The 26,117-nt window shown below is 43.3% G+C and overlaps 6 protein-coding genes across 12 annotated transcripts; 4 read left to right on the top strand and 2 right to left on the bottom strand.

Moving 5' to 3' along the window:
* Positions 1 to 45: 45 nt before the first annotated feature.
* LOC130518359 (chromobox protein homolog 2-like) lies at positions 46 to 3,300 on the bottom strand. 2 transcript variants are annotated; one of them, XM_057021017.1, is made up of 4 exons: positions 3,131 to 3,300; positions 3,000 to 3,043; positions 2,340 to 2,405; positions 46 to 2,248 (listed from the first exon to the last, which is right to left on the bottom strand). In XM_057021017.1, exons 1-4 carry the CDS (start codon positions 3,156 to 3,158, stop codon positions 908 to 910), a joined length of 1,479 nt encoding a protein of 492 aa, XP_056876997.1. In that variant the 5' UTR covers positions 3,159 to 3,300; the 3' UTR covers positions 46 to 907. The 2 variants fall into 2 exon arrangements, with proteins under 2 accessions (XP_056876997.1, XP_056876917.1); XM_057020937.1 differs by having other exon boundaries at positions 46 to 2,255; positions 3,131 to 3,245.
* On the top strand, positions 3,256 to 6,247 carry LOC130518469 (cytochrome c oxidase assembly protein COX11, mitochondrial). Of its 4 annotated transcripts, none has more exons than XM_057021211.1 (6): positions 3,256 to 3,390; positions 3,970 to 4,109; positions 4,537 to 4,900; positions 5,332 to 5,487; positions 5,568 to 5,693; positions 5,772 to 6,247. In XM_057021211.1, exons 3-6 carry the CDS (start codon positions 4,565 to 4,567, stop codon positions 5,952 to 5,954), a joined length of 801 nt encoding a protein of 266 aa, XP_056877191.1. In that variant the 5' UTR covers positions 3,256 to 3,390; positions 3,970 to 4,109; positions 4,537 to 4,564; the 3' UTR covers positions 5,955 to 6,247. The 4 variants fall into 4 exon arrangements, with proteins under 4 accessions (XP_056877191.1, XP_056877360.1, XP_056877101.1 ...); XM_057021380.1 differs by lacking the exon at positions 3,256 to 3,390 and having other exon boundaries at positions 3,936 to 4,109; positions 4,537 to 4,744; positions 4,842 to 4,900; XM_057021121.1 differs by lacking the exon at positions 3,256 to 3,390 and having other exon boundaries at positions 3,936 to 4,109.
* Positions 6,248 to 6,773: 526 nt separating this feature from the next.
* Positions 6,774 to 11,223, top strand: LOC130518296 (prolyl 4-hydroxylase subunit alpha-1-like). Its single transcript, XM_057020813.1, has 15 exons — positions 6,774 to 7,015; positions 7,363 to 7,440; positions 7,516 to 7,612; positions 7,769 to 7,920; positions 8,030 to 8,167; positions 8,249 to 8,503; positions 8,657 to 8,832; positions 9,012 to 9,188; positions 9,495 to 9,565; positions 9,862 to 9,961; positions 10,076 to 10,129; positions 10,415 to 10,480; positions 10,552 to 10,620; positions 10,717 to 10,813; positions 10,901 to 11,223. The coding sequence occupies exons 1-15, from the start codon at positions 6,976 to 6,978 to the stop codon at positions 10,969 to 10,971; spliced, it is 1,641 nt and encodes a 546-aa protein (XP_056876793.1). The 5' UTR covers positions 6,774 to 6,975; the 3' UTR covers positions 10,972 to 11,223.
* Positions 11,224 to 12,850: 1,627 nt separating this feature from the next.
* LOC130536167 (G2/M phase-specific E3 ubiquitin-protein ligase-like) lies at positions 12,851 to 18,930 on the bottom strand. The gene is made up of 7 exons (XM_057051870.1): positions 18,926 to 18,930; positions 15,082 to 15,171; positions 14,643 to 14,956; positions 14,338 to 14,516; positions 14,043 to 14,215; positions 13,367 to 13,581; positions 12,851 to 13,288 (listed from the first exon to the last, which is right to left on the bottom strand). The coding sequence occupies exons 1-7, from the start codon at positions 18,928 to 18,930 to the stop codon at positions 13,053 to 13,055; spliced, it is 1,212 nt and encodes a 403-aa protein (XP_056907850.1). The 3' UTR covers positions 12,851 to 13,052.
* Positions 18,360 to 20,323, top strand: LOC130518007 (microfibril-associated glycoprotein 4-like). Its single transcript, XM_057020338.1, is given in 5 exon segments — positions 18,360 to 18,961; positions 19,078 to 19,297; positions 19,395 to 19,562; positions 19,751 to 19,918; positions 19,921 to 20,323. Coding segments are annotated over 4 exon segments (441 nt in total). The 5' UTR covers positions 18,360 to 18,961; positions 19,078 to 19,272; the 3' UTR covers positions 20,001 to 20,323.
* Positions 20,324 to 23,882: 3,559 nt separating this feature from the next.
* On the top strand, positions 23,883 to 25,784 carry LOC130517679 (microfibril-associated glycoprotein 4-like). 3 transcript variants are annotated; one of them, XM_057019748.1, is made up of 7 exons: positions 23,883 to 23,982; positions 24,201 to 24,255; positions 24,360 to 24,503; positions 24,619 to 24,657; positions 24,741 to 24,837; positions 24,916 to 25,083; positions 25,195 to 25,784. In XM_057019748.1, exons 2-7 carry the CDS (start codon positions 24,250 to 24,252, stop codon positions 25,449 to 25,451), a joined length of 711 nt encoding a protein of 236 aa, XP_056875728.1. In that variant the 5' UTR covers positions 23,883 to 23,982; positions 24,201 to 24,249; the 3' UTR covers positions 25,452 to 25,784. The 3 variants fall into 3 exon arrangements, with proteins under 3 accessions (XP_056875728.1, XP_056875815.1, XP_056875890.1); XM_057019835.1 differs by having other exon boundaries at positions 23,954 to 24,046; XM_057019910.1 differs by lacking the exon at positions 23,883 to 23,982 and adding an exon at positions 24,073 to 24,095.
* The last annotated feature ends 333 nt before the right edge of the window (positions 25,785 to 26,117 follow it).

Raw genomic sequence — 26,117 nt, 5'->3', positions numbered from 1 at the left:
TCAGCTTGTATTGAATTTCTGACTAAAATGAACGGAAAGCCTTAATGATTTTTTTAAAATCAATTTTTATTAATCCATATCGGTTATCATTCGACCAAAGATTAATTTCAGGACGTCCGACCACGTGGTCGTGATCATCTTCCCAATAAATGCAACATTACATGTAACTGTCCGACAGAGACCTCTGGTGGAGCCACTCAGAACTGCACATTTTCCAGTTCAATATTTATTTCACATCAGCTACACGTACAGTATCTGAAGATAAAGGATCAATATTAGCACCAGATATCAGAAACGAGAAATTTACAAATATAAGTTAACATGTATTTCAACAGACGGATCAAATCAATTATTTATTTGATGGAGTCGTGGTCATGTTTTAACTGTACTTCCGTAATACTGACACAAAGGAAAACCCTTCAGAATCACAACAGCTTTGGTCCAAAACACATATATAAAAAAAAAAAAACCCAAACAAGATTTGGGGGTTTTCGGACATTAAAAAATATTTAGTTTAAAAGGTCCAACGAGTACAAATGTTCAGACGGCCGACTGACACCTGAGGCACGTTTACATCCATCGTTTCTTCATCATCGTCACCACAAACTGTCGAGTAACAGAATAAGGCTGCAAACGTGGCCTTAAAACAATAAAGCTGCTCCTTTTGAAGTCACTAAGAAAAACAACTTTCTGTTCAGGTGATACATTAAAAACCTTCTTGTACACAGTGAAGTTTTGATCCGTTGAGCTTTTGTTCTAAATAAAACGTTCGATTCAAAATGATCTCGGATTTTTCGCGACCGTAAATCTCTTCAGGGTTCCGGTTTTATGTTCCTACAAATATCCGGGCTGGAGTCTGGATCAGGACCTGGAGTGGAGCAGGACCCCTGAGAGTTGAGACAGGAAGTTAGTGACCGCCTGAGCTGAAGAATCCTACGCTGGTTGGCGACTCTTTCACCGTCACGGTGAGGAAATTGGCCGTGACGTCCGTGACGAACACGTGTTCCAGGAGGCTCCTGGCGGGACGCCAGTCCGTCTCCGTGTCCGACTCGTTCGTGTCGTCGCCGAGGCTCCGCCGGCTGTTGCTCAGGTACGCGGCAGCCGCTGCTTCCGATTCGCTGCTGCTGGATTCGTCCGAGTCGCCGGCGCTGAGCTCGTTCACGCCCCTGCTCAGGTTCCTGTCCTCCAGCCTGGCGCCTCCTGCCAGTGTCTCCTTCGCCGCCCTTTGATCGGACCCGCCCCCTGCAGGAAGACCGCGCCCTTGTCCGGCTGAGGTCCGGGTGTCTTTGAGCCTCTCGGCGACACCCTTGACCACGCCAGCGTTGCTGCGTAGACTGGACCTGGAGGTGGCGGCGCCGGCGCCACTGATGTTGCCCTGATGGCTGCCGCTGGATGGCGTGCGGCCCACGGCGTGCAGGTTTAGGGTGCGCAGGCCGAAAGCCTGGTTGATCCGATCCCGGTGAGCCGTCAAGGAAGACGGTTTGGAGAGGGCGGCGTTCTGCTGCTTGTGTTGAACCAAACACGACGCGCCGCCGACGCCCTCCTGCTTCCTTAGGCTGAGCGGAGGACGCTGGACCGCTTGACCCCCCCCGAAGCCCCCGTGCAGACCCAGGGACGAGGCGGCGCTGGGGTTTTTCAGCGGGACCGCCTTGAAGATGCCGGTGTCCAACACAGAGCGCTTCAGCTCGGACAGCGACATCTTGTGCTGCGGGGATGGACTAGTTCTGTTGAAGGAGGCGGAGCCGCAGGAGACCAGGGAGCGGTTCGACCAGGTGCCGCTCACAGACCCGGGTTTGGCGGAGGTATGGCTAAAGGAACTGCTGGTGGAACTTTCATCCCTGGAGGTCCGGGCCAGACCGGTGTAAGTGAAGCTGGCGGGCTGGAGAGGTTTCTTTATGCCGGGGCGAAGCTCCGCCCTCTGCGGTCTGATCAAGTGATGGTGGCGAGAAGGCTGAGGAGGAGGTTCGTTCTTTGCCTTGAGGTCAGGGTGCAACGGTTTCCTCCCGCGCTTCTTCCTGCGTGGGAGATCCGGCCTGGCCAGGAGGATCTGAGGCCGCTTCTGTGGGCCGGGCTGCACCCTCGGACCTGCCTTCACCTTTTTCACCTGCTCTTCATCATCCGAGGACGGTCCCGACAGGCCTGAGGAGGAGGACGACGAAGAGGGATCTGGAGACACCTCAGGAAGTGGAATCTTTCTGGGTCGTCCTCGCGGCCTCTTCCCTTTCTTCTGGAACAGAAGCTCTCGTTCCTGTTCTCTACAGGAAAGCAAACAATCAGCAAACCAGCGGCGAGAACGTCAAAAGTGACAGTCGGTCACTAATCAGTAAAAACAAGCGCACCTCTTGTGGAACGCCGCTAGCAGCCGCGGGTCCAGGATGTTTTCCTCCGGCTCCCAGCTGTTGTGCCTGAAAACATCACACAAGTTTTCACTTTTTACATCATGTCAATGTCATGTTCTGGGTCCCACGAGTTGGTGGATAAGCAGTGTGTTTACATTAGCTATGGTGACTAGGTAAAGACCAAAAACATTGATGTGAGTATGATTTGACCCTTGTTGGATTCCTACAGTGGAGGCCTGAGGTTTTCTTTTGATGCTCCAATATTTCGAGGGGTGTGTATCAAATGCTTCAGAATCCTTTCAAAACCAGTAGCGACCTATCCAAGTCATCAACACTCCACCATCTATCACCAGGTGTAGCTGGGGCACTGATGTTTCTATAGTGACAGGGTTATTGTTCCTCAGTCATGTCACGTGACGCAAGTGTTGACATTAGCGTCAGCTGTTCGATTTAAAAAACAAAACAAAAAAACGTTTAAAACATAAAACCATAGTCAGGATAACTGCAGCGGCATCGATCCGGGTTAATGGCTCGGTTGCGGGGTGGCTGCAGTCCAGTCCGCGACAGGACGTAAAGGCGGCGGCGGTGCAGCCGCATTGTTCACTGATGTGTGCGACGTTAGCAGCGGCGGCTAACGCGGTGGGCTAGCTAGCTACTTACTTGGACGACCAGCCTCTCCACTTGACCAGATACTCGAACTTTCCCTGCAGAGGAGATAAAGAGCGTCAGACGCAGGTGGTACGCCCGGACCGAACACGCGCCCCGCGGTACTATCAGCCGCCTGCTCTTACCTTCCGTGGCCGTTTGCTGAGGATACATTCGGCGTCAAATACCTGTCCGACCGTAACCCCCTCCATGACTACGGTGAACACACGGAGCCTTTTAGATCTCACACGGCCACCGTACTTCCGCTCTCCTCGCGTAAACAATAATAATCAGTCGTAATGCTGCTTTATTAATATTTTAAGACGGTTATTTGTAATCATACACTTTAGTGCAGCTCGTGTTTGCTGTATTCGTGTTTTTAAATAATCACAGAAACAAGCGAAAGGTAAATTTCTCCAGGTTTTTCTGTAAATACTGATTTTAGATTTCCCAATAAATGTCTATATTCAGACACAATTCAGAAAAGTGACACAATTTGAAAGACGGATTTGAATTCTGAAATATAGGTCTGACTTGAAAAAATGAATGAGCAGAGCGGCTTACTTTCAGACCGTTAGGTTTCGTTTCCTTTAGGGTGCACCTGAAGAAGGGGGTCATCATAGCCCTTGTTTCTCCGTGTTTATTAAAACATTACGACAATGCAGAAATACCCTACACGCACAAACCAAAACAGAAAAATAAAAAACTAACAAACCAACCTGAGAAACCGAATGATAATGAGAGAGTCATTTATCAGTCTTTCCTTCTTTTTATAGTGGATTGTAGATTACTTTAAGTGTTACGTAAGCGAAAACAGTGCGGTGAAGAATTTCATAGGTACCTTTATTCATGTATTGACAACTGTGTGTTTGCATTTTGTAACTGGACAACAAAATAATTTGCATTTTCATGACCATTCCGTTATTTAGACCGAAACACATATGGTTAATGTGTGTAACCTCGCTGGTGTTCCGGTTGTTTTCAGTCATCGGAACTTTTGTGTCTTGGCGGAACCTTTGTACGTTGGGAGGGTATACAGCCGGACGTTTCCGCCTCCCGTCCTGTCTCATAACCAGTTTCTCAGATGTTAGTGCGGTGGATGACGGCGAATATCATTTTTTACAGGTTTGACCCCTCGTGTTCTCTATTAAAAATCGTTATGACAGAAATTAGTTGTGTTAGCACGCTAACATTAACTACCTGTTAGCTGCCTGTTGGATCCGGCAGACCCGACAAGGGTTCTAATTGTGGAGGTCAGAATTATTCATCTTGGGGACTTAAAGAGTTTGACAGCTTTTAAAATCGAATTTACGAGTTTGGTAAATAACAGTGTTGGGCATGGACAGTTTCTTTTTTAGCGCCATAAAGTTTATATAAATATAGAATATTAAAGTTTTGCCCAGTGAGTGGCGCTAGTTGGGGAAGATTGTCTGTAATTGCGTCTGTTTTCAGCTGTACTGTTGATAACCATTGGGTGAATCTTTCTCTGTGTATGATCCTTTTAACTTTAATGAGCTCTTACTTACTGTTCTAAATGTTGTTTTCTGCACAGCTGAGTTTTACCTCCTGGCTATCTTCATATGTGCACCATGTTGGCTGGGCTCCTGCCCCACCGCCTTCCCCATCAGTGCTGCAGCTACAGTCGAATGTTATTTACACGATGCGTCCCGCTGCCTCGCCTCGATGCTCCAAGGACGAGGCTGCACTCTCAAGCCGAGATCTTAACACCCCGTCGGTTTCCTGCACACTTCCATAGTCAGGTCCGTGGTGTCAAAAGTCGAAACGGGAAGTTCAAAGGGCAGGAGGAGGAATGGAAGGCTAGGAACAAAACTGTTCTGACATACATTGCTGCTGCAGGAGTGGGGATGATCGGCCTTTCGTACGCCGCTGTGCCGCTCTACAGACTCTACTGTCAGGTGTGTTGGAAAAAAATATCAAAATAAACATGTGTTTTTACAGCACAAGCAACAACTCATTAATTTTCAGTGTTGGTACACAGGCAGGGGAAATAACCTTGTGACTGGAAGATTGAACTGTATTCATATGTGATAATAGCACATGATCTATGCCTATTCTCTCTTCTACCTGCTCTCCCCCTTCTCCTCCTTCTCTGCCCAGCTGGCTATCAGCAGGAGGAGGGGGGACCCCTATAAGCCTGGTCCTGCTCAAGGTTTCTTCCTGTTAAAGGGGAGTTTTTCCTTGCCACTGTTGCTTGTTGGGGGTCAGGCCCAGGGATTCTGTAAAGCATCTAGAGACAATTTTGCTTGGAACAGATGCTGTATAAATAAAGATTTGATTGATAAAAGATTTAGGTAAAACAAAAAACCTGCTGTCTTCTGTCAACCAGGCGTCAGGCCTTGGTGGCATGGCGGTTGCTGGACATGACGCTGATCAGGTGGAGACAATGAAGCCTGTACCTGAACGTGTCATCAAGATCACCTTCAACGCAGATCGACATGCCAGCATGCAGTGGAACTTTAGACCGCAGCAGACAGAGGTCTTTGTGAGTATCTCGAGTTATTTGTGTTCCTATTCTGGATTCAGTTCTAAGCAGAAATTCAACTGCTGTTGTTTACTGCGTAGGTGGTTCCTGGTGAGACGGCACTGGCATTCTACAGAGCGAAGAACCCCACAGATAAACCCATCACCGGCATCTCCACCTACAATGTGGTTCCCTTCGAAGCTGGACAGTACTTCAACAAGATCCAGGTGGAGTGACGAGTCCAGCTCATGTGCCTCTGCACACCGTTGTCTTCCATGATGACTTCCTCTGTGTTCTGTCTGTAGTGTTTCTGCTTTGAAGAGCAGCGATTGAATCCCCACGAGGAGGTCGATATGCCCGTCTTCTTCTACATTGACCCAGAATTTGACGAAGACCCAAGGATGGCGCGGGTTGACACCATCACACTTTCCTACACTTTCTTTGAGGCCAAGGAGGGTCAGAAGCTTCCTCTACCAGGGTACAGCTAGACTGGATCAGACAGGACCGAATTCTGGTCCGCATCCAAATCAAAAGACTCGCAAAGGTTGCGATTTCTCTCATGTGAACGCAACATGAGTAACACTGATGACATTATCATCGATGCTGTCTGACCGAAACGGTCAAGAAGCCAATTTCTGTCGGAGGGATGGAAGAGAAATTCTGTTGCTATGCAAGATGAACTCTGCTCCGTAAGCAGTGAACAGTCAGCAACTTCTAATATTTCACCTAGTGACTTGTCCTGAATTCACATTGAGTGGAATAAACAATGTTTTCATAAGTATATGTTTCCTTTATATTTGTGCATTTGCCCTCTAAATTCCTTAGCTGAATTTTAATATAGATTTTTCATTCTTTTAACTTCTTAATTTAATTCTTTCATTTGTCCTTTCATATTCTCGCACAAAATCATGCAGATGCCACTGAGTTTTTCCTCAATTTTTTTTTATAAATGCTAATTCTCGTGGAATGTCTGCATCTTCTCAGGATTCCGTGTCAATGTTCTTCACATTGACATGGAATCGAGTTTGTTTTTTCCGTCCGAATTGTCAACTGTAATTTAAAACATTCTTGTGTACACTGATCTGAAGAATGGCGAACAATAAATATTCCTTCATGCAAAACAATGAAAAAACAATATTCCGATTTTATTGACCAGATATGATCGCCTTTCAATATTACCTTGAAGCAAACGTAATATGTCAGAAAGGGAGCAACAGCGATGTAACGTTCCATGTTCCAATTCCAGTGATGGTGGAAAATCTGACCAGTCCAGCAGGCGGCAGTATAACTCCGGGTATGGTCATGTTGAACATTGAAAAGGAAACGTAGAAGAAGAAAAAGAAGAAGTAGGTTCGTAGAAGAAGAGTTCATGTCGCAGCTGCGTTCTCTCTAAAATATGAATTCTTATTTTGGATTTTAAAATATTTTTTTGTTTTCATTTTACTGTTTTTCCCCCCCAGTTGGAAATAAAATGCTTCCTCATGTCTCGGTTCTGTCACCGTTGTTAAAATGAAAACAGTCACCGGATTTTCTTTACTTTCCTGCCGAGGTGCGAAGATTGTTTTCTCTAAAAATTAAAACACAATCTCACTTTATCATCGACCTTAGAATTATGAATTGCACATTTCTTATCATTCTGTCTGAAGCTCAATTGAATTGAAGTGTGTGTGATCGTATATATCTAAGCTTTGCAGAATTTTAATATTTACCGTTCAATAATAGTTTTATAACAAATCATTTTTTTCCTAAATCATTTGTCGGAAATGATTTAATGCTGGATAATGAATAAAAACGACAACAGCGGTTACATCTATTGAGATATGAGCACCAGGTGCTTCAATGTTAAAATGTTGGGATCGTTTTCCCGTGAAAATCTAGTGGTTTTATTTCTTGCAGACTTGATGGCGATTGAGTTCCTGTTGGTCATCGTTTTCACTCCTTCCCTGGCTCACAGTGATGTCTTCGCCTCCATTGGTGAGGTTGGAGCTGGTCTATGCACCTTTTGGAGGCAGCTGGCTATTTTAAAATCTCTGCTTGTGGCTGTTGCAGGTCACATGACTGACCTGTTGTTCACTGAGAGGGACCTGGTCACCTCGCTGAAGGATTACATTAGAGCTGAGGAGAACAAGCTCGCCCAGATCAAACAGTAAGACTCGCACACGGTGACCTCAGGATAGGTTACTGGCATGTGTTGTGCACAGCAGTGAAGCTACCATGACCGCATGCTAACAGGAGGTTAAAGGTCAATGAAGCTGTTGTGTAAATGTTGTTGCATTGGGGATAAAACTCTCTTTACATCTAGATGGGCGGACAAACTGGACCTTCTCTCTACGGCAGCTACCAGCGATCCCGATGGTTTCCTGGGGCACCCAGTGAACGCCTTCAAACTCATTCGAAGACTTAACACGGAGTGGTCGGAGCTCGAGCACCTTGTCCTCACAGACACCGCTGATGGTACACACTGACAAAGTGGGATATGTTGCTTCTTGTGAGTTGGACCATCTCCTGTCAGTCACACTGAGTCCTCCCTCTCCGTATGCCTCCATCTTCCCTGCTCTTCCAGCCTTTCTCTCTAACCTCACCATCCAAAGGCAGCACTTCCCCAGCGATGAAGACCAGAGTGGTGCTGCCAAAGCTCTGACGAGGCTGCTGGACACCTATCAGCTGGACACCGACGCCATCTCCACCGGCAAGATCCTAGGTTAGGACAGATTTGGGGCTGTCTTGACGTTTAAAATCCTGAGGTAAAACTTTATCGGAGGCTTTCTCCCCGACTGCTCAGGTTCTTCCTCGGCCTACACCAGCCAAAGCGTTCTGACGGTGGACGACTGCTTCGAGCTCGGGAGGGTAGCGTACTCAGAGGGAGACTACTACCACACGGAGCTGTGGATGCTTCAGGCTCTAAGGCAGCTGGAAAAGGGAGAAACGCCTGGTGTTGTGGATGCGGTCATGATTCTGGACCACCTCAGCTACTCTGTGTACCAGCAGGGGGAGCTGGAGAGGGCGCTAGACTTCACCAAGAAACTACTGGAGCTCGGTCAGTAAAAGGAAACAAGACCTGTCACCTGCTGGCTTTAATCTGTAAAAATTAAAGCTGTTCGCTTTAACCTCCACCAACGGCATTTGGTTTTAACGGAACCTCTTGAAGGGCCAGAAATACATCTGAGAACTAAGATTCATTTCTCTCTAGACTCAACACACCAGAGAGCTACTGGAAACAGGAAGTACTTCGAGTATCAGTTAGCAAAGCAGAACAAGGTGGCGCAGAGCGAGCAAGGGGGGAGGGAAGAGAACCACCAACCTAACGATTACCGGTCAGAGAGGAAGAAGTACGAGCAGCTGTGTCGTGGTGAAGGTCTGAAAATGGTGAGCGTACCGATATCTGTGTTCATCTGACCTCATCGGTGACAAAAAACCAAAGCAGCTTAATTTCCTGGGATTTGGGGAGCAATAAAATACACCTGTCTGTCTGTCTGTCTGTCTGTCTGTCTGTCTGTCTGTCTGTCTGTCTGTCTGTCTCCCTCCATGAACTGCCGTTACCGCAGACTGCTTGGAGACAGAGTCGACTGTTCTGTCGTTACTATGACAACGGCCGTCACCCAAAGTACGTGATCGGTCCAGTGAAGCAGGAGGATGAGTGGGATCGGCCTCACATCGTCAGGTACCATGACATTTTGTCCAACAGGGAAATGGAGACGGTGAAAGAGCTCGCCAAACCCAGGGTGAGAGGAAACAGCCAGGACCCGTTTCTGTCTATCTGTCTGTCTGCCTGCCTGCCTGCATGTCTGCCTGTCTGTCTGTCTGTGCTAACTAACCTAGCTTGCCATAATTAAACAATAGTACTGACATCAATTTGGTCAGGGAAACCTCTGGATTGTTCTGTTTGGAAGCATGACCTGTTCGTTTTAGCAGCTTTTTTGTCATTTCATGAAGAAACACAATTCCTCTTGACTGCCCCCCCCCCCCCTCTTATTTTACCCCCCTACCTCGTCGCCACCTCCTCCACCTCTCTGTGATTGGCTGAACAGCTGCGGCGTGCAACAGTTCATGATCCTCAGACGGGCCAGCTGACCACGGCTCCTTATAGAGTCTCTAAGAGGTAACCTGATCAGTGATCAAGAACCTTCTCATTGAACTATGAAAGCAATCATCATCATCCAACCACGATCCAGCAGTTTGTGGAGTTTGATTGTGTGCGTGAGTTCACTGGCTCCTCCCACAGTCCAGATACAGTGACTTGGGATGAACTGGTGAGGTTACACGGACCTCAGGTGTGAATGTCGAAGGAGAGAGATGGACGGATGGATGACGTCATTTTCTTTTCATTGGAATTTTACTGGTTTGACAGCCGGGGCTCTTTTCTTTAATAAAAAAATGTCCTCTCCCGGCCGTCAGCGCCTGGCTCGGGGCGTTTGAACATCCTGTTGTGGATCGGATCAATCAGAGGATCGAGGACATCACCGGCCTGGACGTCAGCACTGCTGAGGACCTGCAGGTAACACTCACCTGGATCTGCATTTACCTGCTCACAGCTCCACCTCCACAGGATGACAGAGTATCTTAATCTGTGTGTGTGTGTGTGTGTGTGTGTTTGTTTTTGTATGGTTAGGTGGCAAACTATGGCGTTGGAGGACAGTACGAACCTCATTATGACTTTGGGCGGGTAAATCACTTCCAGTTTCTTGGTCCAGTCAAGATAATGTAGCTCTGTCATGCTTTTAAGATCAGGTCAGGTAGGTCAGCGCATGGTCATCCATCGGAGCTCTACATGAGGTTTAAGGCATGCTAATGCTAACACCTCAGTTTGCTACGCTTGCACCCTCACCTGGAGTTGAATTCCAAAGGAAATTGACTTGACAACAAGTTCCAATTTTAGTATTTGTCCTGGTTTGTGTTTTTGACTGACAGCCATGCATTGACTGACTGTTTACTCCTTTTTTCTTTCTAGAAAGATGAGCCAGACGCGTTTAAAGAGCTGGGTACAGGAAACAGGATCGCCACCTGGCTGCTCTATGTCAGTACTGCGTCTCTGGGTGTGAGTTGACTCCTGATGGATGATTGATTGTCTCCTCCTTCATGCTGCAGATGAGTGAGGTGCAGGCAGGGGGCGCCACTGTCTTCACTGACATCGGCGCGTCTGTGTCGCCCAAAAAGGTGCAGTTTTGTTTTATTTATGTATTTTTTTGTCAATGCTGCTGGGTGAGCACCTGTCGGGGATATTGATTGTGCAGTCTTTGGGTGTGCCAGCAGGGGTCAGCCGTGTTCTGGTATAACCTGCATCCCAGCGGAGACGGAGACTATCGGACCAGACACGCCGCCTGTCCGGTCCTGCTCGGGAACAAGTGGGGTGGGCTTTATTCTCAGGTGTGTGGTAATAATTTAATTTAATTTAATTTAATTTAATTTAATTTCCACCAATGTTGTTTGTCTAAAGTTTCCAACAAGTGGATCCATGAGCGAGGGCAGGAGTTCAGGCGGCGCTGCGACCTCCAGGAGGACGTCTGACCTCTGCTGCTGCTTCACCACTTCTCCTCCTCCTCCGGGAGAGAGTGTGTGTGTGTGTGTGTGTGTGATCAATGTAATTATTAATCAAAAACCAGTGATCTGAGCTGATCTATGAACAGAAAGAGACACTAATGTTCAATGATGTTATTGATGAATTAATTTATCAGTAAATCATTCAATTGATTGTGACTATTCACTGTATCGTTACAACCTATCTTAATGTAAACACAAATAAAACTTATTTTATTTAGATTTTCAAGGATTATTTACGGTGGCCGAGAGGTGCAAAACACTTTTACAAGTTACTTTTTCAGCCAGAAAGGGAATTACCATCATTTGAATCGAAAGCGGGTAAGGACTTCATCGTGACGCAGGATGGACGACATGCGAGTGGGCTTTTGCCCGTTTTGTGGCAAACATTTAAACAGATTGACGCCGTTTTGTGGTTTCTGTGGTCGGTCTTTGGCGTTTTTAAATGCCGCAGCCCAGACTGAAGAACCAGCCGTACCGGGGACGTCAGGGGACGGACCAGATCTGCTTCAGCAGTGCATAAAGTACTTTCATTATTTTTTTTATGACATGATGTCAAGTTTACACAGTGTGCACATCAGCTTGAGGTCGCTTAAAAGCAAACTGAATGGAGCCGGATTATATCGCAGAAAGGATTACTCCTCTACAAACGCCATAATTAGGGCCATCCGACTGGAACTTCGTGGACCTGGACAGCTGTACTCAAACAAAAGTACAATCTACGAGTGAAGAGGGATCGCGTGATGAATTTGCTCCAGGAGCTCAATCCTGGCGGGTGCCTGAGGAGAGCACGGAGAAGGTTTGTCAGAAGAACCTACCACTCCATGGGACCGAACTATATGTGGCACGTGGATGGTTATGATAAACTTAAGGCAATTGGTTTTGCTCTTTCCGGCTGTATTGATGGATTTTCAAATAATGACCCAAGTGTGATCGGCCACTATTTTCTGTCATGCGTGCGAAACCTCTCTCATTCCCATGAGATTGAGGACTGATTGTGGCACGGAGAACGGGATCATGGCTGCAATTCAGTGCACCCTACGCCACCACCACAGAGACTACTACTCTGGAGCGTCCAGCCACATGTATGGCTCATCCACAAATAACCAGAGGATTGAGTCCTGGTGGTCCATATTCAGAAAGGGGAGGTACCAGTAAATGGCCTTCAAGTAATTTACCTTTTATTTCACTCATTCACTTATACATATGTATATGCTTAAAATTATCATTTATTTTGCCAATTTCCATAGGAGTCAGTTCTGGATGGAGCTATTTGCAGACCTTAGAGACGCCGGATACTTCAACGGGAGTCATGAGCATCAGTGTCTACTGAGATACTGCTTTGATGTTATTCAGAAGGACTTGGATGAGTGTGTTGGATTGTGGAACAGTCACAGGATCCGGCCCTCCAGAACAGCATCATGTCCAGGAGGAGTGCCCAATGAGCTCTACTACTTACCACACCGGTAATATTTGATGGTAGATTATCTGCAGTAAATTTGTTTTTCAAATAAATGTAATAATATCTTCTGTGTAACATAGGTTTGACTCCAGAGACTGTGGATTTCAAATCGAACAGACTCAACTGGAGGCTTTTCCCGAGGCTCACCTGACAAGAGCTCCATGTGGGGATGCAAACATGCAGGAGTACCTGGACTTGGCCATGCAGAGCAATCAGTTACAGAAGGCAGAGTACTGGCAGTCTGCAACTGAGCTGAAACTAAAAGAAATTACTCAGCTATGATTGAAAAGACATTAGAAAGGTGTAACTTGTACACAAAGTGTCTTAATTTGTCACCCGCAGCATCATTATTTTAAAGTTGGAAATATGAATAAACATAATGCGTAGTAATGAGCATGGATTTCCTTTTTTTTTTTTTAATAGATAAAATTGTGAAGTACCGTTTCATGAACAGAACATAGTTTCAGAATGATGAACCCCCCCCCAAATAAAACAAACAACAAAACAGCCTCTTACTTTAACATCAAACACTTGCAACTGACAACGGCATAACAGCAGAACAATAAACATTTTTTGAGTCCAATATGGCTCATAAACAGCCAAATCCGGGACTATTTTGAATTCCAAAGTCCATTTGTGCCTTAAACACATTGTAGGAATCCAGGAGTGGTAATTTCAACAAGTTAAAACAAGTATTTGACATTGGGAATGGAGAGCCGTCCAGGAACTCAATTTTTGGCAACGGTTCCAACCCAGAAGGGGGAAGTGATGTCAGCCCTGTGGCAAACATCAAAACGTCTTCCACAGACACAGCAGCCTTGCCTTCTGCAAAGAAAAAATGTTCAGGTAGATATACATGGTAATGTGCTTTTCCAAGTAGTTATAGCCAAAAACAAAACAAACCTTCACAGTCACGGAGATAGTCTGCCCAGTAGCCCAATGTTACACTTTCTTTTTGTCTCCTGTTGCTCCCTGCAGGGCTGACGTCAGGTCTAAAGAGTCTCTCAATGTCAACGCCAGTTAGTCGCTTTTCAGAGTGGCACAGAACTGGGATCAGCAAAGAAGGGTGTTGCTGTAGTGCTGTCAGAAACTGAAGGGCTGAAAGGCCGTCTTTGAATCTACAAAGTGAACACAAACACTTTCACTGCTGTGTAGTGCCAACAGCAACAACCAATTAAACTATCTAAATTGTATTATCTTAAGTTTATATATTTTATAAGTTATAAGGTTATATTTTTTTCTGTTTATATTTTCAACAATTACAATCCACTTAAACAAGCGCATAATTGAGGTTGGTTGCGTTACTTTAAAAAACAACAACATTCTTTTGCACATGGTAAGTGTTGCAAACTAGACAAATCACATACAGAAACATGGTCACATGAACAAATGACAGAACAGGTTGGCGTGAGTATTTATAGATTAGCATAAGGCAGAGAATGGAGAGACAGACATCATATAGGCTAGCAGTTGTAACACCATAGATATACATGCCATGAGACATTTCAAGCAAATTTCATTTTTTTGGGGTGGGGGGGGGGCGGTGGAACGACAAAAAACAAATGAAAATTGAACTTACCTGTCAATTACAGATGAGTTGCGGTCAATAACGTACCATCGGACGTAGTCTGCCACAATGTCCTTCTTTTCTTCCACAGAGGTCACGCGTCTCAGACAGCCTGCTGTCTGCAACACTGAGCTGTGTCTCATGGTGCATTCTTGCAGAGCATCCAGTGAAGCAGCATTCTCAATCTGAAAGACAAAAAAAGAGAAACATCACAATAAATATTTGGATATCCTTCCATATTTTTATTCACTGACATGCTGACATGATGTAACCATGGTTACCAAACTGTGCTTTATGCTATTCTCACCTCTCGCAAAACTTTCCTTATTTCCTCATCAGTTATTGCATTAACTGTTGATTTGAATGAAGGCCGGCCAGCAAGATACTGTACAAGATCTTCTGACAGGAAGTGGGGCCCTGGACCTCCATGCACCACTGACACCGCTATCATCTTACCTGCCATGAAATATTCATCCTCCCTAACAGCTGCAAAGGAATTCATATTGCAAAATTAAAACATATATACACTTGAAGACGTCGAGGAAAAGCAGCAAATGCAATGTGATTTATATATATTTAATTAGTGTAGCGCACATCTAACCCTATGCATACCCTTTGCATTGTAGACCACGAACCGATGTCCATCTGGTCCATCGAAAATGGGCCGATCTTTCAGGTGTCTCATAAGCAGAGTGAAGAATTCTCTTCTGGGACCACCTGTGTCAATTCCCTCCTCAAAAACACCAACATCATCAACAAATCTTACCAGCATGTCACAGTTTTCAGTATATGTTTTACGCTTGAAACCTCTGACTGCTCCATCCCAAACATTAGCCCTCAAGATGTTGAACCTGCTGACCCTTTTGTGATCAATAGGTAGTGACAAGTTTGCCACAATGTCGGGCAGTGTAATGCTCATCTCCTCCCTGTAATGACAGAAAATGATTTAATTAATGGGTATCAACACACAATGAACCCTTTTAACAGAATTAGTTAAATACCAGCAATACTTCACAACAAAAAAACTGGAATGCCAGTCAGAAGTTCTTACACTGCAGTGTGTTGCAAATTCCCAACATCGACCGCAACCAGATCCTCATCAATGTCCTCAACATCTGATGCATACAGGTCTGTGTAGTTACTGTTGGGAAATTAAAATCTCTACATCAAAACGTCTTACAAACATAAAATTCATAAACATAAAAAAAATAATGAAAGTACTTATAACTTTTTAAAAACGCCAAAGACCGACCACAGAAACCACAAAACGGCGTCAATCTGAACAAATGTTTGCCACAAAACGGGCAAAAGGCCACTCGCATGTCGTCCATCCTGCGTCACGATGAAGTCCTTACCCGCTTTCGATTCAAATGATGCAGTTGGTAATGATGATGGTAATTCCCTTTCCGGCTGAAAAAGGTAAGTTGGTAATACCCTTTCCGTAAGAAAAGTAACTTGTAAATTTGTTTTGTGCCGGCTGTTTTTTCTGACGGAAAGGGTATTACCAACTGTACCGACGGAACGCATCCATTGGCCCAATCGTACCAAGGGTCGGTAATTCCCTTTCCGGTAGAAAAAGTTGTTTGTAAACTTGTTTCAGCCGCTTGTAAAAGTGTTTCGTCATTTGTAAATTTGTTTCAGCCGCTTGTAAAATTGTTTCGTCATTTGTAAATTTGTTTCATCCGCTTGTAAAAGTGTTTTGCACCTCTCGGCCACCGTAATTATTTGATGTTTCTCTGTTGCTCCATGATCAACTTCACGTATTGATCAGATTTATTGATCAGATTTCAATACGTCCAGAGAGAAACTCTGTGGTGATGAGACGGCTTCAGGGGAATCTTTTGAGATCTCGTGTAAAGAGGAAACTCTTGAGTTTTAGCCCTTCCTGCTAGAACGGTCAGTTTAATTTTAGAGACTGAAGGTAAAGATTAACACAAAGATAATTGTACCGTAAAATTATAGAATTCCAGATGAAGATCTATATTTGTTTGAAGCTGAATAACCCATTGTCTTAAAAACAGGAAACTAAGAACAGTGGGCCAGATTCACGAAACGTTCTTATGAACAAATTTGTTCTTAAGTCCCACTTTTTATGAAGATTGTGGCATTCACCAATTTCTTCTTATCCTGGATTTATGCGTAGGTGAGAACAAATCCTACGAACACTCAGGAGTACTCTTGCGCACATTTCAGTGCCGACATGTTGGCATGGTTGTGTTTTCTTCTCTTGTGGAGTTCAATAAAATTCAATATTACAATGATAATTCTGTCATATTTATTTATTTGTTTATTTCCTATTTTTTGGTGATTTACGGAGAATTTTAAAATTACGTAAATGTGCCAATGACTTAACATTAATCAACCAAATTGGAAACCATGCCAAAACTGTCTTTTTATTTGATCTTATCTTGATTTATTTTTTTAGGGGATCGAGGATATGCCCTGGTTGTTGACACCACTGACCAACCCTCAGACTCCACAGGAGTTTTATTCAATCAGATGCATGCGCGCAGTCGCTCCACCATTGAACGCACCATCGGCATGTTAAAGGGGCGCTGGATGTGTTTGGACACAGAGCCACAACCCCGTGAGGATGTGCGTCCTGACGCAATGATGGGGCCAGACTGCAGGCACGCGGTTCACGTTCGAGCGCGATTAATTGCCCGTTTGTGAATAAAATGCATTATTGTCACAATCCGAGCACAGCTTTTACACGTTTATTTTTTTTACATTCTTCTTTTTTTTACATTCTCGTTGATTTCTTTAAGCGTAGTGGCTATAGTCATCAGGGTTGAGGCAATTTTATCAAGCGTGTTAGCCATCCTTTCTTGATTGTTCAACACGGCGTCAGAAATCAGGCGTGGAGAGGCAAGCTTTGGGCATTTGGCTGCTTTTTGCTCTGTCTACAGGGTCCTGCTGCAGTTCCTTTTATGGGCATTAGTGGGCGGTGACTTATGCTAATCGTATGTTAATTAGACTCACCTGGCACGCGCTTTCAACTTACGAACAGATGGCATTCATCAATCTAAGAACACAGCTGCGAACAATTCTGGGGCTTACGAACGCGTTGATGAATCCGACGTAGGGTTTTATTAAGGAACTTCTTAAGAACAACTTAAGAAAGAGTTTAAGAAAATTCTTAAGAACATATTGGTGAATCTGGCCCAATGTTTTTACTTCATTCCTCTCCTTTTCTTTTGAACATGAACTCTTGTATGGTCAACATAAACTTGTTTTGTTACAAAGTTACTTTTATTTTTGTTGAAGTCCAGTGATAAAGCATTCTATCTATTCAATGATTTAAGCTAAAGCAGTGACACCAACAGGTGGTCAGGAACAGCTAGCATTTACAACAGAACAGAAGATGAACGGAGCAGAACTGAACAAAATACAAACAGAAGAGAACAAAGCAGAGCAGAACACAGTAGAACAGATCAGAAGGGAAGAACTCACATCTAAATGTTAGTGCCCACATCTATACAGTCAGGGGTCAAGAAGGGTCAGAATTTCTTTTGGGGAAATGTTGCTTCTTTTAAGGGCCTGTAGTGTGAAGTAGAGAGAGGAAATGAAGGAGATGGTGAACCAACAGGAAGTTTATGAAGTGTAGATGTGTGTGTTTTTCTTTTTCTCTCAGATAGTCTGTAGCACAGTGTGATTACCTCTTGATTCTCTTCTAGTCACTTAGGCAAAGATTTGAAATGTGATTTCAGATACCTAATGTATCATAACATAAATCAATAAATAATCAATAAATATATTAAGCAAATTGATGCAGGATCTGTTGCCTCCGTGGGTTGTTCTCCCTTACAAGTGCAGACATGTCACTTTGCTTTTGTTCTGTTTTCTTTCTCTTCCTCGCACATGCTACTCTTGTAAATATTTCCACATCTTCCTGACAATACTCTGTAGAGCCAATAAACAGAAGAAAACTTTACTTTGGGAAGCGGAAAAATCTCCAGCCAGAGATCCAGTTGTCCAAAAGGCAATTTTGGAAAGAAACAGATGCTGTATGAACAAAGATGAATTTAATTGAATCTATTGTTGAGCAGCCCACATACGATATGGCTGATACAATCCCATGGATTTATTTGAATGTGACTGAAATATGTGCTGAGTCTCCAGAGCCAAGCACCTTTCAACAACCGCATTGGAGTTAGACCTAAAGTATCGACTCCAGCCCAGAATTGCTCATATCCTGTGCATCACAGTGGTACGTCTACTAAGAGAATAAATGAGAGACCTCCCACTGTGATGGGTGCAATTGGGACCCAAAAGCAGCACTATGGAAAGCTGGGACCGTTGGTAATGACCTTTATTAGTACACGGGCAAACAGAACTCAGGCAGACAAGGAAACAGAGCTGAGCTAGAATGCGGAACCGAGGGAGGAGGACGTGAACCCTCGGAACTGTAAAGTTCCGTTTACAGCAGGCAGGAGTGACGGGAAGGGCTTATAGAACACCCTGGCCAGTGTGGAACCGGCGGGTCAGGTCAGAGAACAGAGCAGAGCAGAACACAGTAGAACAGAGCAGAAGGGAAGAAATCACATCTAAATGTTAGTGCCCACGTCTATACAGTCAGGGGTCAAGAAGGGTCAGAGTTTCTTGTGGGGAAATGTTGCTTCTTTTAAGGGCCTGTAGTGTGAAGTAGGAAATGAAGGAGATGGTGGACCAACAGGAAGTTTATGAAGTGGGGTTAGGTTAGTTGTTGCTGGTTTTGGGAAGATTGCTTTGAAACTAGCAGTTGGCTGTGTGATTGATCTGTTTAACTGATTCTGCGGCTGTTGCAGGGATCACTCGTCCTCCTCTTCTTCATGGCCCCAACACTGGCCAGTGGTCAACCAAATCCCGAGCCTGCAGACTGCAGTGAGGTCACTGAGCGTTTCAGTGGAACGTACCCCATCTATCCTGCTGGACACGGGTCTGAGATATCGGTAGGTTTCTGATTTTTTCTGCCATCCACGACAGTCTTGACACTGCATTAACAGCTTTGACAGCTAGAACAAGAAACATTCCATTTCTCTTTCTATCCATTTTGTGTTGCTTTTAGGTTTTCTGTGACATGGAAACTGATAATGGAGGCTGGACTGTGAGTATCCTAAACATGGCTCCGTCAGAACACTCCAAACCGTGAACAAAAGGAAGAATCCTTTGTCCCATGTTGTTCTTCAGGTGAAATTGTCGTAAATTGGATGGAACAGTCAACTTCTACAGACCCTGGGACCATTACAAGGTTGGTTTCGGTATGCCTGCTTCAGAGTACTGGATCGGTGAGTATCTCAGTTGTCTCATCCATGTTATAGGTTTACTTCATTGATCGTAACCAAATACAACACGTGGGATTTGTTTGTACCCGTGTATGTGTAGGTCTCGACAACATCTACTGCTTGACAAGTAGTAAAAAGCACGAGCTTCGAGTGGTGTTGGAGGACTTTGAAGGCAAAACTGTGTATGCTTACTGTGGTTCCTTCGCTGTTGGTGATGAGAGTTCTGGATATCAACTGACTGTTGGAAACTTTACTGATGGAGGAGCAGGTCAGGGATGAACATCAGATTGTTCTGGGCTTTCTGGTTCTGACTTACAGATGATTTGCTTTATTTGTGTTTTCTTGGATCTTTTCACTACACTACAGTCAACATGATCCATCCCATCAGTTAAAAAATGTGCTGTCACATCACAATGAAATCTCTGACCACTGGTTAATATTGTTGTGCTTCTGTAGGAGATGCACTGGTTAATCACAACCAAATGAAGTTCACCACCTTGGACAGAGACAACGACCTTTTAGACAAGGAAAACTGTGCCAGGAAATACCTGGGAGCCTTCTGGTACAATAAATGTCACACTGCAAACCCCAATGGGGTGTATCGCTGGGGTGCCGATGGTACTCTGTTGGGGTCAGCTGGCAGCCTTGGAAGGGTCATGACTACTCACTGAAGTCATTCATCATGATGATCCGTCCTGTCCAGTAGAGCTTTAGGGTCAATGCTCAGCAAAACCTTTTCTTCTTCTCTAAGATAATCTGTAGCAGAGTGTGTGATTACCTCTTGATTCTCTTCAAAGATTTGAATTGTGATTTCAGATACCTAATGTATCATAACATCAATCAATAAATAATCAATAAATATATTGAGCAAATTGATGTAGGACCTGTTTCCTCCATGGGTTGATGTTCTTCTTTACAAGTGCAGACATGTCACTTTCCTAGCATAATGTAAACAGAGAAGATAGATGAACCTACAGAATTATTTTTATGTTTCTGTTTTATAGGTTGATTTTCCTTTCATTTTTTAATTTTAGTAGTATTTTAGTTTTTAAACTATCCTATTTTGATTAACTCATTTTGAGTCATTTTATTTATTTATTTACTCACTTTTATTTTTGATATGTTGTTAATTTAATATGTTTGAGAATGAATAACATAAATCTAAATTGTAATGATAGAGCATTCTAGCTATTCAATGATTTAAGCTAAAGCAGTGACACCAACAGGTGGTCAGGAACAGCTAGCATTAACAACAGAACAGAAGATGAACGGAGCAGAACTGAACAAAACATGAACAGAAGAGAACCAAGTAGAACAGTAGAACAGATCAGAAGGGAAGAAATCACATCTAAATGTTAGTGCCCACATCTATACAGTCAGGGGTCAAGAAGGGTCAGAGTCTCTTGTGGGGAAATGTTGCTTCAGTCGGTGTTTTTTAAGGTGTGAAGTAGAGAGAGGAAACAAAGGAGATAGTGGATCAACTGAAAGTTTATGAATTGTGGATAAGAAATAATTGAACTGTACTGGAATCATTTGAGTCACACGACTGAGTTGATAGATTAATTTGACTTTTGATGCAAGAATATTACTGAATCACAATAACCTCCATCCTGGAGGTAAGTGACATCATCATTTCTCTTTCGTACAAGCTCGTTGCCTTTCCCCACTTGGACCTATATCACTGCCTTTCCTTATTCTCATCAGAATCACTTATGTAGTTGGCCTTTCTCACTTACTTTATTGATACTTTAGTGTTATAAACAGCTTTGCTATGTGTGAAACGAGCTAAATTTAGTGAATTAGCCATGTTATCATATTTTTCCAGTCTTAATCATACTAAATCAAGTTTCTAGAGGCAAAAAAGCTGTATGCTCCAATGCAAGACACCCTTTTAAACATGTCTTGCAGGTCAGATCACCTTCTGCCTCCAAAATATATTTAGATAGATGACTAAACTTGACTTTCTCATTGCCAGGTTGGATGTTCTTGATGTTGCGCCCAAGTCATCATGAAGGCCTGCAGGCACCCCAGTAAGTTTCTCCACTGTGTACACGTGTTCTTCTGAACAATGCTACTTGTTAAATCCACAACATTTTCAGTCCTTGATGATGCATGTTGATAAGTGGCCCAAGTCTGGGTGGGAATGAAGAAGATTCACAGGCTCAGGCTCTGCACACTGGAAGATGGCACAGACTCTGAAGAAAACCAGGAGAAAAGAGATGAAGCTGTAGGTATAAAGATGCAAGTTAAGGAATCCACACATTAAAATAGTCTCTAGAACTGAGAAGCATCGCAAAGCTCAGGAAACTACTGACACAGCATGATGCTGAAAAGTTAGTCCATGCATTTGTTATTTCCAGGCTGGACTATTGTAATTCTTTATTATCAGGGTGTCCAAACTCCTCTTTAAGAAGCCTCCAGTTGATCCAAAATGCTGCAGCCAGAGTTCTGACAGGTATTGACAAGAGATCACATAACTCCTGTACTGGGTCTCTTCATTGGCTGCCCGTTAAATTTAGAATAATTTTTAAAACCCTTCTTTTGACCTACAAGGTCCTCAGAGGCCTAGCTCCATCCTACCTGGAGGAGCTAGTGATACCTTACCAGCCCAATAGACCGCTCCGCTCTCAGAATGCTGGTCTACTTGTGGTCCCCAGAGTCTCTAGGGGTAGAATGGGGGGGCGTGCATTTAGCTACCAGGCTTCCCTGCTGTGGAACCAGCTCCCTGTCCAGGTACGGGAGGCTGACTCCATCTTCTTGTCATATCACCTGGGCAGGAGACTGACTGGAGCATCTGAATGTGCCACAACCAAATACCAGTGGCTCGCTTTAAAAGACTGGCCGTGACTTCCCTCCAGTGCCAGATAATAGTGCAGGTTACAGTCTGTACCAGCACCAGAGGTGCACTTTTTCTTTCTTTTGTTGCCAAGTGACAGTCACTGTGCTCTTCTCTCCCCCTTTTTCCCTATTTTTTTAAGTCTTCACCTGTGGCATCTTCAGGGCTTTTTGTTTGTTTTTTGGTATTTTGCCCTGGGAACTTAACTTGCTGTTGTGTTTTATTGGAATCACCTCACATCTACTGACTTTTCCTGTATTCTAGTTCAATTTTCCGGCTAGACGGTCCATCACAAGACACAAGCAACTCAAACAAGAAACAGGATAAATGGCAGAGAAATTGAATGAGTATATTAAATCAAATTTCCAGGAGTAAAAAACAGTAAATTATGTTGGCAGCCACAAATAATTTGTGTTAAAAATATATTATTCAATTGCAATATTACATGAAGACAAAAATTCCTAAATCAACAAGCAATATACACATTGTACGGCTCCTTCATGCCCCCATATAGAACCTATTGTCTGGAAGTTTGGGATACAAAACAAAGACCGACTCAAAAATCATCCTTCAACGGGAAGAATAAGATTCATAACTGAGAGTACTCATAGACGAACAAACCAACTCTTTGTCAAACTCAAAACATTCAAATTCAAGGATGTGGATGATTTAAAAGCTATTCAATTCATGTACAAATTTAAAGAAGGTGTTACCAATATACCAAATTGCTCTAAATTAGTGAAAATGGTTGAAATCTGAGGCCATCTGAAAATGTGTATCAAAAACAATTAGTGAGAACAAATGTAAAACTCTGAATGTCAATAAAGGGAGTTCATTTATACAACAACTGTAATTAAGAAGTGGAAACATGTACGACATTGAATAAACTGAAACATATTAAAACACAATTACTTGGACTGATAGAAGATAGATGAACATACAGTTGAAGGGATTATTTAAATTGGAACAGTAAATCCTTTGACAATAATTTTCTTTCAGTTTTATCTGTTTTTATTGTGAAGTTTTTGTATTCTTATTGTTGTACTATTGTTGTTCTTTACTTGTCCTATTTTGAAAAACTCATTTTGAGAAATTTTATTTACTTATTATTAATAAGGAAGCTAAGTTAATTCTGAACCCAAACTCTTGTATGGTCAGAACAAACTAGTTTTGTTACAAAGTTATTTTTATTTTTGTTATTTTGTTAATTTAATATGTTTGAGAATGAATAACATAAATCTAAAGTCTAAAGATTCTATCTATTCAATGATTTAAGCTAAAGCAGTGACACCAAGAGGTGGTCAGGAACAGCTAGCATTTACAACAGAACAGAAGATGAACGGAACAGAACTGAACAAAACAAACAGAAGAGAACAGAGCAGAGCAGAACACAGTAGAACAGATCAGAAGGGAAGAAATTACATCTAAATTTAGTGCCCACATCTATACAGTCAGGGGTCAAGAAGGGTCAGAGTTTCTTGTGGGGAAATGTTGCTTCTTTTAAGGGCCTGTAGTGTGAAGTAGAGAGAGGAAATGAAGGAGATGGTGGAACAACAGGAAGTTTATGAAGTGTAGATGTGTGTGTTTAAGTATGAATGAGAATCAATTGAACAGCCTCCATTTTGGAGGTGGAAGCAATGAATTGTTGCTCCAGCAGCTTCACTCCATCACCAAAGGTTTCCTCCCAATTAACCCTCCAGTTGAAACAGACTTTGATATGAAACTCAGTATTTGTTTTGAACTAAATAAACAGTCTCTGGTGTTTGCTGGCTTATTCAGAACCATTTCTGTCCATAAAAGAGCAGAAATCAACAGTCAGACAGACATAAGCAGCGGTTCGTCTTTTCTGAAGGTGAGACCATCAACTGTGTTTAGGTTCCATTTGCAGGTTCCTTCCAGGACCCAGCTTCTTGCAAGTATGATGGACCAGAGAGCTAAATTACATTTGATTTTGATGTTTTGCAGGTAGAACTACGCCCGCAAAGCGGCGACCCTCGTCGTTACTAAAAGCTATTAACTTCTTGTACTGGTTTGATGTGACTTTGCTAAAATGTCTCACTCCATTTTCAGAGAATCACACCCCTGAATCTGCAGTTCTGCTTTCACACCAAGTCCCAGCATGAAGGTAAAGTGGGGAGCCCCAGTTGTTGCTGGTTTTCTGAAGATTGCTTTGAAACTAGCAGTTGGCTGTGTGATTGATCTGTTTAACTGATTCTGCGGCTGTTGCAGGGATCACTCGTCCTCCTCTTCCTCATGGCCCCAACACTGGCCAGTGGTCAACCAAATCCCGAGCCTGCAGACTGCAGTGAGATCACTGAGCGTTTCAGTGGAACGTACCCCATCTATCCTGCTGGACACGGGTCTGAGATATCGGTAGGTTTCTGATTTTTTCTGCCATCCACGACAGTCTTGACACTGCATTAACAGCTTTGACAGCTAGAACAAGAAACATTCAATTTCTCTTTCTATCCATTTTGTGTTTTTTTAGGTTTTCTGTGACATGGAAACTGATAATGGAGGCTGGACTGTGAGTATCCTAAACATGGCTCCGTCAGAACACTCCAAACCGTGAACAAAAGGAACAATCCTCTGTCCCATGTTGTTCTTCAGATGATCACTAGTAGAATCTATGGAGAGCTCAACTTCTACAGACCCTGGGACCATTACAAGGTTGGTTTCGGTACGCCTGCTTCAGAGTACTGGATCGGTGAGTATCTCAGTTGTCTCATCACTTCATTGAACCTATCCAAATCTATATGAGGTGTGTTTGCCTGTGAATGTGTAGGTCTCGACAACATCTACTACTTGACGAGTAGTAAACAATATGAGCTTCGAGTGGTGTTGGAGGACTTTGAAGGCAAAACTGTGTATGCTCACTATGGTTCCTTCGCTGTTGGTGATGAGAGTTCTGGATATCAACTGACTGTTGGAGACTTTACTGATGGAGGAGCAGGTCAGGGATGAACATCAGATTGTTCTGGGCTTTCTGGTTCTGACTTACAGATGATTTGCATTGTTTGTGTTTTCATGGTTCTTTTAACTCTCTATTGTTATCTTTCTGTAGGAGACGCAATGACTTATCACAACCAAATGAAGTTCACCACCTTGGACAGAGACAACGACCTTTTAGACAAGGAAAACTGTGCCAGGAAATACCTGGGAGCCTTCTGGTACAATAAATGTCACACTGCAAACCCCAATGGGGTGTATCGCTGGGGCGCCGATGGTACTCTTTTCGCTGTTGGGGTCAGCTGGCAGCCTTGGAAGGGTCAAGACTACTCACTGAAGTCATTCATCATGATGATCCGTCCTGTCCAGTAGAGCTTTAGGGTCAATGCTCAGCAAAACCTTTTCTTCTCTAAGATAGTCTGTAGCACAGTGTGTGATTACCTCTTGATTCTCTTCAAAGATTTGAATTGTGATTTCAGATACCTAATGTATCATAACATCAATCAATAAATAATCAATAAATATATTGAGCAAATTGATGTAGGACCTGTTTCCTCCGTGGGTTGTTCTTGCATAGATTCTATGATGTGTCAACATTTCATGAGTCAGCAGATAATTTTGTTTAACCTTGATCTCTTGATCAATGACAAAGAGTTGATCGCATAAGATTAAAATTGATTTCTTGTTAGCAATGTAAAGCTGCAACCTCTGGTCTCCTGATCAATCTGATAGATTCTTTTACTTACCGTAAACACTACTTTTTTCCTGCGTTGGTGAATCATCATCATCATCATTGATGATGAGGCTAACGGCCTACCTGACTAGGTTGCCACTACTTCTGTTACTATTTTGGGAAAGTATTCTGGCTTCTTTTTTTTTGAAGGAAAATATTCCATGGTCAAAGATCACATATGACTTAAACATCATGGCTCGGTCAAATGTTTCAATCCAACTTCAATTGTAGGTCACACGGTACAGTTATTATTCAAAAGCAAAAAACACTCTTAAGTGCCGCAAAAATCAGATTTGTCCAACTAA

Source organism: Takifugu flavidus, chromosome 1 (genome assembly GCF_003711565.1).
Source record: "Takifugu flavidus isolate HTHZ2018 chromosome 1, ASM371156v2, whole genome shotgun sequence".
Taxonomy (NCBI): Eukaryota; Metazoa; Chordata; class Actinopteri; order Tetraodontiformes; family Tetraodontidae; genus Takifugu; species Takifugu flavidus.
This window is presented reverse-complemented; position numbering and strand designations above follow the sequence as displayed.